Source organism: Typopeltis vanoorti, chromosome 2 (assembly GCF_054136105.1).
Source record: "Typopeltis vanoorti isolate ZY-2024b chromosome 2, IOZ_Tvanoo_1.0, whole genome shotgun sequence".
NCBI classification, from domain to species: Eukaryota; Metazoa; Arthropoda; class Arachnida; order Uropygi; family Thelyphonidae; genus Typopeltis; species Typopeltis vanoorti.
In genome coordinates this window covers 167,919,190-167,929,867 of record NC_143550.1, presented here as the reverse complement: position 1 = coordinate 167,929,867, position 10,678 = coordinate 167,919,190, and the positions used below count along the sequence as shown (strand labels likewise).

The window sequence follows — 10,678 nt, the reverse complement described above, 5'->3', positions numbered from 1 at the left end:
TCATCACCAGCCTGAAGGATATGTAGGAGTTGGGTAGGTGGGCGGAGGATATGGCTGAGGATAAGGATAAGAAGTGGGCACGCTAGGCATGACAGGTGTTGGTTGTCCAGGATAACCCCCAATGAGTACTTCATATGAATGGATACTGTGTTCTTCTCCTCCGTATGGAATGTAAAGACAGCGATGGGTGGGGTGAACTTTACCGGGAACTGTCGCTCCTTGATAACTGCCACGTCCGATGTATAAAGGTTCTCCAGTAGACGTCCTTCCGCCTTGGATAGCATACGAAGGCACCATTCCATCAGTGCAAAAGGTCCAGTTAGCTGGCCCCCCTCCAGGTATAGTCAATACCTTAAAATTAAACATTATTTATCATATTAACAACTGTATAATAATTAACACAAACAGCAATGCATTAATAATATAAAAAACAAAGTAAAATATCAGGGTTAGCTCTGTTTAGGTGCATTTTATAATCACTGTATGTTCCTTTTGGTTTTGTGCTATCTTTCTACTTGTACTCCAGGTATTCGCAACTGACAGTTCTACTTTATCTTAATGGAATATAAGAAAATTTGGTATTTGGGATCATTAAGTTATGTCAACTTAGATTTTTGATTGAGACAATTCAAATCGCTAATGTTAGTGTCAGCTAATTCAATTATTAATACAAGCATAGAAATTATAGGGAAGCACATCATAAACAAATGCGTTTGGAATATCTAGTGGTTTCATGAATTATCACAGAAAATGAACTATAGAGCCATTTGGGTTTTTGTATTCTGCAGGAAGTTTATCGAGAGTCATTTCTACATAAAATGTTCAATTCTTTTCATTCATTTGCATCACAATCTTGTCTTATTAAAATCAAAACTGAGATAACAAGAGAGTTAAGTTCTCAATAGGAAGTAAAATAATAATAATAATAAACTTCCGTCCAGAATAAAGTTATTATTAATAACCTACGCAAGAATGCTTGCAAAATATTGTACGTCTAATATCGTGAACAGGTTTAAGATTTAGAGAAAGGAGCAAATTTTTTGGCCCATAAATAAATATAAAACTAAAATAAGTATTCTGTAAAAACGACTTTTCATCATCAACAAAGAGTAGGTTCGTTCTTACCTCTAATTTTTAAGCAATTGGTAAGCAACAGGTCCAACAGATCGGGCAAAGGAATTTGCATTTATTAAGAGATTCTGTTGTGCAGAGAGAACAATCGTACATTGTGCCTTTCGATTGGAAAGGACTTGAGTTCGATTCTCGTCGTGACTGGAGGAATCTTTATATGGGTTTATTCAACTTCAGGTGAGTTAGCCGATCTCATAGTGAAGTAGCAGGTTTTCCTCATACAAACAAATGGGCAGGGAGACCACACGCAATTTACAGACAAAAAATACTGTTGGTGAATGGGCAGCAGATGGCTTTGTGTGTAGTGGAGACGGTGGATTGTTTGTAGTAGAATGTCCTCCCTCGATGAGTCCAAGGACTCCCTAGAGGGGTCCCAGTAGTAATGCCAGGAAGTCGAGATGTAATTCAACTCAGGGAATTAAATCTGATGTTCGAAGATCTGAATATTATCAAAAATAAGAGAAAATGCGATATTTCTTACCGAAAATAAGACGACTGCTTTTAGTAGTATTGAAGTACAAAGGTGTCCTATCTCCCCAGAACAGACGACGAACGATCAGAGCTTTAGCACTGACTATGGAAAATGCTGAAGATTCGAATGAGTGCTATAATTGGTCTAATGAAGAAGAGGAACGGAGAATGTGATATCATCAGCAAAACTACAGATGGTTATTTATGCACAGGAGGAAGGGAGTACGTGAAAGTACAGAGCTTTGGGTTACTCCAGAAAGGAAGCCATCCAACATGACATGCAGTGACCAACCTGAGAGGAACCTGGCAACCGGGATATAAAGGAGAAAAGGCAGACCATAAGATGAGTTTTTACCGAACATTGTTTTATATCTGTATTTTTCCTGATCTGCCTTAGGAAATCACTTAAAATATTATATCGTAGTGCGCTTTGAATCGATAAAAAATATAATATTTTTAATATATTTAAATAAAAGAATCTATTTAGCAAAACAAGTGTTCTCTGTCAGGTTGGCAGGAAAAAATACCCAGAGGAAGACCAAGATATAGGTGGATTGATACAGTAAAAAGTGCCTTAGAAAATAGAAATATAAGATCTGATCATGTTGGAGTTTTGACAGGTAACAGACTGATTTGGAGGAAAATTGTAGATAGGAAGTTAGTAATGATGTAAGTTTTTCATGTAGTATTATCATAATATCCTTACATCCCCCTTGAGGGTACATATCAAGAATTTGATGATAATGAAATGTATTTAAACAGTAAAATCTGTTTAACTTAATTCTCGTTTTATTTATGACATTGGTAAAGTGCGGTTTTCAACTTAAATTACTGTCAATTTTTAATCCCAAATATGTTATTCCACTGACAGTTTCTATCTCTATGGAGTTGCAATTTAATTTTTTTTTATAATTCCAATCATGTAAGAATAATGGTACGGAGAAGTAAGTTTTGCATATTGTATTTTGCAAAGTAAAATTTACATATTTAGTTTTAGAGACATCCAAACTAAGTTCATTTGAGCGGAACTAATTTGTTGAAAATTATAATTTGAAGAACTAATTTGTTAAAGAGTCAGCAGTCAGCATTTATCATAATTTTCATTTAACATGAGGTATAAACTATGTAAAAATCAGCAAAGAATGTTCACTGCTAAGCTTTAGCCTGAACTCAAATTGATTTTTTATAAAGAATTTATTTTGATTCAAAACTTTCCTTAGCTTATTTTTACCAGTTTCTCTAATATTTTCACCAAGATTGGTAGAAGAGAGATTGGTCTATAATTTTTCAGGTCATGTTTGTTTTCTTTTTTTATAAATTGGTACCATTACAGCCTACTTAAAATCCGATGAAAATGCATGTCATTGGTAAAAAGTTAAAAAGGTACATTAAGGGTCCGTAATATATATTTGACATTCTTTCACAATATTGATATTAATGCGATGGTATCCTGAAGTTTTGGTTTTTTTTAGGCATGCTATAACACTTTAGATTTCGTTTTCACAAGTAGAAAAAAGATATATGGACTTATCAATTCTTTTGGGAGTGCAATTCTGAGGGATGGTTTTAGTGAATGCTAAAACCACCCCTCAGAATTGCACTCCTCAAAGTTTTCCAAATGCTTTCATTGACCGTGGCAAAGGTCAGTGAAATGGTCACTTACCACTGAATTCTTCAGCTAATCCTCTGTCTCCACTATCTCTATTCTCATTAATATATTTAAGCGGGAAGGATTTGCTCATGTATGTCTTTGATGATTAATTTATTCACAAACTTCCATTGTTTTCTTGAGTTTTCGTGGCATTTTAGTTATTCATTTCTATAATATTCGTTTTTACTTTCTTTTAATTTATGGTGTATTAGATTTCTGCAGTACTTGAAGCTGTGTCCATGATATTGATCGTATGGATATTTTTTTAAAAAAAATTATAAACTTTATCTCTAATTTTTAAGTAGCTTTCCGCGTAATCTAGGGCTTAGTTTCTTTCATTTTGTCTACTTTTTTAAACTTTGATCGAGTCTTGTACATTACTGTTTAATATATTGACAAATTCATGATACGAGGTATCAGTATTTGTTTCTGTGGTTATCACTTCCTAAGAGCCAATGCTCAAGATATGTTTCAATAATCTGTAGCCATTTGTTGAGTAAGGCATGTTTTCAGTTGTACCATCTCGGTGCTCTACTTGAAATTGTAATTTAATACCATTTGGAAAGTGATCTGCTAGAGGTTGACGTAGAAATGAAGTTTGAATTTTGTTTATACTTAAAAGTTGTCCCGAATATGTATTCTAGGCATGATATACTATCATTGAATTCTCTTGTAAGAACATTTATGCGTTGTTAGCAAGTAAATCGAGATAATATTGAGAGGAGCCGCTGTTCCTCAGCAAGTCAATATTCATATTCCAAATTACGAGAACACTGTCAATTTTGATCTCGTCTAGAATACGCTCGAGTTCTTATTTAAAGTTGGACTCTGTATAAACAGTGAAATCCATACACACATTATATATGCATAATGATAGACGGAAAATCATCTATTTTGTTTGAAGTACCTATGTATATGAAATACCTGTGTGTATTCTGTCGAATTTCTTGAGGAGACGTCTTTTATTAGTCTCTTCATTATACCCAGTAAATCTTCAATACAGATATTGTTCTCATTACTTATCTCTGGAAAGCACGAGTTATCACCCCTGAGAGAAGTTGCAGGAGGACGTTGGTCAGCACTGGAATGACGTCCGTTGTAGGACAAAGAATTTGAAGATATATATATATATATAAACGTTGTATTTTTCGTTGAAAAATACAACGTTTTTATGTATCGATTATGTGAGGCAATTTGTACCTGTAATTTCCAGTTTGTTTAAATAGTTCAATGTTTATTAGTATTAGTATTCCTTTCCTTTATAAATACCTGAAGAAGGCTGCTATATGCCGAAACTAGTAGTATTTATCATTAAAATCTTTATATGTTATCTCGGTCTTGGAGTCATTAAATCTATTTTTTGAAATATATATATATATATATATATATTATATTAGGGTTACCACGTAATTTTATAAGCTTGGTTATTTAACTCCTAATCCCAAGTATGCAAACAATTAACTTTGCGCCTGAAACATAATATGTTTCAATGAGTTGCCCTGGTGTTGTACCATCTTTAGACTTGAACTATGTTTCAGGCGCAAACTTAATTGTTTGCATACTTGGGATTAGGAGTTAAATAATCAAGCTTATAAAATTACTTGGTAATCCTAATATACAATATCCCCAAGTTAAAAAATTACTTTCATATATATATATATATATATATATATATATATATATATATATATATATCTTCACATACTATGCAGTAATTTGATAGAATTTTTGAATTGCAAAATGCCAATCAATAGCTGGGCAATTAAATGACATTTATTGAAAATAATACAAGATTAATAGTGGCGTTCAACAGACTAATTCAGAAAGAAACCCCAAGTGGCCAGCTACAGGCGCCTCTTGTGGCCATGCAAGGAACTTTTGGGTAGCACGTCATAAACAGTTTTTTTTTTTCTTTCTATGAAAAACATATTGACTTGTTTTCTTAATAAATTGAATTAATATGTTGACATCATAAGACAATCAATACTTACTTCATACTGCTTTACACAGTGTTCTTTTCCACCCCACGATATATAACAGCAGTGGTGTGAAGGAACTACTTTACCAGGAATCATGTCGCCATTATAATATGCTCTACCCACATAAGTCATCTCTCCTGAACTATCCATGCCTGCGGCCACGCCATTATAAGGATGATTTCCTCTTGCACAAGTTACCCATTGAAAACCAGGCGGAGCTGGACAGGAAGCAGCTGAATAAAAATAAAAATTAAAAATTAATACTGATTAATATTTGCAAAAGATAACTATGTTGAATCAAACAGTTTTTAAAAAAATTTTGGTCTAAACCGAAAGTTATTACTGCATGTTTATAGCTTCCAACATTTAGTATTACTAAATGTTGTTTTATGTACTTTATAAAAGCAATTTTTTAGAAATAAAATTAGAAGTATTTCTCAAAGGATGCATTTCTATTATTTGGTAGATTGAATAAGAATCCCCATCTTGAATTTGTTTCAGTTAATTTCCCAGTTTATGATATCAGTCGTTCTATGCTTTTAACTGGGATGAAAATAACATGCATTTAATTACATTTTAATTCTTCAATTACATTTTAAACATATTGGCAACATTTTTGTTTTGAGATATGATGCTATTATAAAAATGCAGAATATAGAAATGGGAAAAGGATCGTTTTAGATTTCTGGCCATCAAATTATGAAATATTTATGCAGGTGTAGGTAAACGTCACTCACGCAGCGTATATGCAAAATACGTAGTCACGTGCATCACCACGTGTTCCAGTCAAGAATTTAAGAATGCTGCTGGTCAGTAATCATCAGTACCGCTAATCACAATGGGCAAAACAAAGGATCTTTTGGAATTCGATAAAGGGCTTATTGTAGGTGACCGTCGGACTAGAGCTACGATTTTGAAAACAGCAGAGCTAACTGGTTTCTCAAAAGGGGAGATATGAGATATCCCTGTTGTTTAATCAATTATCAATTATAAAACAAATTATAAAACATGCGAAGTTTTTCAGTGGCTGGTATGTGTATTTGTCATATCGTTCTTGAGTTTTCTTGTTGTCTCTGTCATTGAATATCCTCACTGAACTATCGACTATCAAAACAGATGAATCCTTGAGTTTCTGCAGAAAAAAACAACAACAAAAGCTGCGCCAGAGATTAATTAACTCAGGAAATGACTGAAAGAAAGTTTAAAAATTGTAAGCCTACGTAACGAATTCGAAGTATTCAATTGGTTCTAAGAAAATACTTTTCACTTCTTTGTGTTATAACATTTCTAGGAATATCTTTTGCTTCCACTTACTAGATCCAAAACGTCAGTTTATAACCTCTTCATATAAGGATGACTCTAAGTTTCATCAAAATACTGAACTGGTATAGACATTTCAAGAAAAATTCAAACTTTTCGAAAGAAGCTTTCTGGTTAGGCAATTAAAAATGAATTTTTGAACGTAGAGCCCCCTAGTGAGAAAGAGAGAGAGGTGGATGGATTTATAATATTTGAAATTATTTTTTAAGTGTTTTACTGATTGTATTCATTTTTAGGTGGGAGATGAATTTCATTGTCTGGTGTGAGACGACATCCCCGCTTACTGGAGGCCTGAAGTGGCTTGAAAAGTTTCAATGTTCGGTCTCTAGAGCAGGGTTTCCGTATTACGTAAAAAAATAAATAAAAAATTTAAAAGAAATAAAAAAATTAATAAAAAAAACGGGAGTAAAAATTCTTAGCTCACCCATAGTACAAAATGTAGTAGAAGTTTACTAATAACTTTTCGTGGATGGGAACGGGATAAAAAAAAAATTTCCAAGACATAAATGTGCCTAACCAAATAACTACTAGGTAGGCGTACTCAACTAGAGAAAGGAATGTTGCTATGGGAAACAAACAGCTGATGATAAATTACATCATGTGACCAAAACAGCAAAAGATGATCATAAACTTAAACTGGAAATAGAAATTAGATTTGAGTACGCGTACATTTTCATCACTCATATACGATACCATATAATTTTAGCTTAATGGAAGAACTAAAAACAAAAACAAATAATATCGTACGAGTAGTTTTATCTAGTGTTCATGTTTAGATTAAGTATTCAGCATCGTAACTTCGAGTTTTGTCCCACTTTAACTGCAATAAGTTTTGGGTTAGCCTTTTGACTCCTTGGCAATTTTTGTGAGGTCCCTCAGAGACTTCGTTGGAGCTAATGTAAGTTCTCAAATCTTAGATAGGCTCCGAGAAACTCATTCATTGTCAAGTTTACGCACTTGCATATGATGAATTATAATAACTATCATATAATAACATAATAATCACTCATTATTATTTGTACTCACCTGCATGAAACATCTTAATCAAGTAACACCAGTCTAGTCGTATGGATGATCTAAAAGGAAGATCTGCTGTTGCACACCAAGTATATCCGTATGTCGATAGGTGTTCGCTTACGTTGAACAGGAGCTTATCAGTTTCTCCAGATCATACCAGTAACGAGGTTATCAGTGGTACCGTAAAAGTTATCTGATCACAAAGGGGTCATAGTTCACAAACACATTTATCTCCAACCTAAAGTTTTCAAGCATACAAAAGAATGTTACAGATCCTTAAAATGTTGCCAAAATTATAAGTTCAATTCATTAAAAATTAAATAATGTGTTGACTTAAAATATTACGTATACACTAAATTATATTAAATATATTAGAATTATGCTACATAATTCTAATATATTAAACAATTTGTCGACTTAAAATATTACGTATGCATTAAATGATATATTTTTGGTATTTACCTTATCTACCACTAGAGGGCGTTGGTTAATAATGGATTGGTTGGAGTAATATGCTATATAATTCTAATATATTAAACAATTTTTCCACTTAAAATATTACGTATACATTAAATGATATATTTTTGGTATTTACTTTATTTACCACTAGAGTGCGTTGGTTAATAATCGATTAATTAGAGTAATATGCTACATAATTCTAATATAAATGTAAATTTCAGACATTTATTTCTAAATAAATAAATAAACATTGTTTCGAAAAATAATTCTCAGTTTTATATAATTCCCCAAAAATCAAAGTCTGTGACAATTTCATATTTTATCCGCTAATTATAGAAGACATGGATCTGCATTTATAACTGATGGTGGTAGACATCACTAAGTCTGTCGTGTTCGTGTAGCACTCAACGTTTGATATTCTTAAGGCATTAATGATCTAGGAGGTAAAAAGAATGGCTGCTTATTCTTTTTAAGCAGTCATATATGTGCGGCCCCAAATGATGTGAATAAAGCATTTATTTATTCAGTTACGCAAACGAAAAATTTTGAAGAATTTTCGTAAACTTAAAAGTTATTCTGAATAGCTTGGCTTAAGGGTACCAACTAATGTGGTCATCAGTCTGAATCATTAAAAGCTTTTCCATTACGACAGTATGATTGTCACAGTTACGGATAACTGTTTCTATTCGAGAATTTCTAATTTAATTAAAATAAATTGTATTAGACAATTTATTTTAATTTTTATTTAATATTTATTTTTCATAAATAAAAAAAATAAAATTTTAAAAAGAAATGCTTAAAATTTTACTTTTGATTAGATTTTTTTCTAATCTTTCTTTCTTTATAACAAATCTTTGCTCGACAAATCAATGACCCAAAGTTGTTACCCTGTCATTTTGAAGTAGTTCATTAGCTCTTGAAAACCCAATATGCAAACTTCCAGAATTAAATGCCACTAGATGTCCCCACTGAGGAGATGTCGACAATCTCTTTGCCTGCAATTGACTGCTTTCAGCCATTTTCAAACTTAAGTAGCTGTTCTTACTCTACTATCGTAGGTACAGTGCATACATATAATATCTATATAAGATGATGATTGGGGAAAATTTATCTTTCTTTCACTTATACTTAATCCATATGTAATGGAGTTGCAGTGTTCTGATCGTCATATTGCGTTATAGCTATTTTCTGATAAAGTCATAAAACATGCAGGTATGAAAATTTGTAAATGTAACCGAAAGAATCAAAGTCAACATAGATGGCACTGTAGGACGGTTGGAAGAATGATAAAATGATATATTGGGGGGGAAAAAACCAGAAATCAACTACTAATTGCACTTTTTTTTCTTTTCTTTTTTTTTGCTTGGTTTGTCTGTTTTGATCGTATGGTAGAGCGAAGTACTGCTGTATAGTGTATAGCCACCTGTGATGAGTCTTGAGATTCAATAAAAGTACCATAATAGTAATAATAATAATAGTATATAATTAGTAATATTAGTATATTATTAGTAATAATTATTAATAATAAATATAATAATTAGTAGTAATAATAAGAGAATTACATTCTAATAAGATGCTAGTTATACTTGGATTTTTTAATAATTTTCATATGTGAATATAAATATTTTTTAATAATTATGTCTCTTTGCCGCTTCCAATCCCATTTGGGATAAATGACACTGGAGTTCTTTTTAAGATATTCGCTTTTTTTTTTTTTTTTGGTAATAGTAGTAGTCGTTAATGTATCCTGAGAGCCAATTAACTAATCACTAAGGACTTTATTGCATTAATTAATTAATTAATTAGTTTTTTACCGTTGTAGCTGCAATTCTTAAAAACATTCCGGATTGTAGTTATTTAAAGCATTATTTTTAAATAAATAAATACATAAAAATAATGCTTTAAATAATTACAATCCGGAATGTTCTATATCAAATAGTGATAACAGGCCATGGATACCACTTTTTTTATCTGAACAGTAGTATCTCGCCAGTTCTGCACGTTGTGCAGAATTCAAATGAATTTGTTAGCTGAACAAGTGAATCGAACATATTTATATCGGGTTCTGTAAGTCACAAAAGTCGACAGTCATCGGCAATGAATTGAGCAATAGGCGAAAGGTCGGTACCTGTTGTGTCATAAAATAAAAATCTGAAAGAATAGAGGTGCTACATCACGTTGCAGACTTTAGAAATCGAAAGCATTACTAAAATATTTCAAATACATATACTTTCCTTTCCTTCAAAATGTTCTTCTAGGAAATATCCAGTTGTTGAATAATTAATATTTGGGCTAGCTTGTAAAATGTATTCTTGTAATTCTTTATCAAGGTCACAGACACGGAAAAAAACCTAATAAATATACCTGATGCAGATGTTTAAATGAAACATTTCTGAGAAAGTGAGGCTTAGGAATATTTCACATGTATCTTCAGCCAGCCATCCTGTTTGGCGTAGTAGTAGTGGCATTCCCAGTTGCGGAAGTCGAAGAGACCGTATGACTTCCTATCCCTACTCAAAAGAAAAAAAAAAAAAAAAAAACACTTCCACAAATCTTCACAAACCAAAACATCATCATTATTACGTGACACCTCAAAGGAGTCCAAGGCCTTATCACACAGGAGGGTATTCCACTCCACACAATCACTGTC

General features: G+C 32.3%; 1 protein-coding gene across 1 annotated transcript in view; it reads right to left on the bottom strand.

Moving 5' to 3' along the window:
* The window catches only part of LOC150109628 (pfs47 receptor-like), an 85,597-nt gene extending 77,874 nt beyond the window's left edge, over positions 1–7,723 (bottom strand). The window contains exons 1-3 of the mRNA XM_090402801.1: positions 7,579–7,723; positions 5,245–5,465; positions 8–351 (exon numbers count right to left, since the gene is read on the bottom strand). Coding sequence (XP_090258927.1) covers positions 8–351; positions 5,245–5,465; positions 7,579–7,591 — 578 coding nt within the window. The 5' untranslated portion in view covers positions 7,592–7,723. The remainder of the gene's footprint in view (positions 1–7; positions 352–5,244; positions 5,466–7,578) is intronic.
* Positions 7,724–10,678: the final 2,955 nt, after the last annotated feature.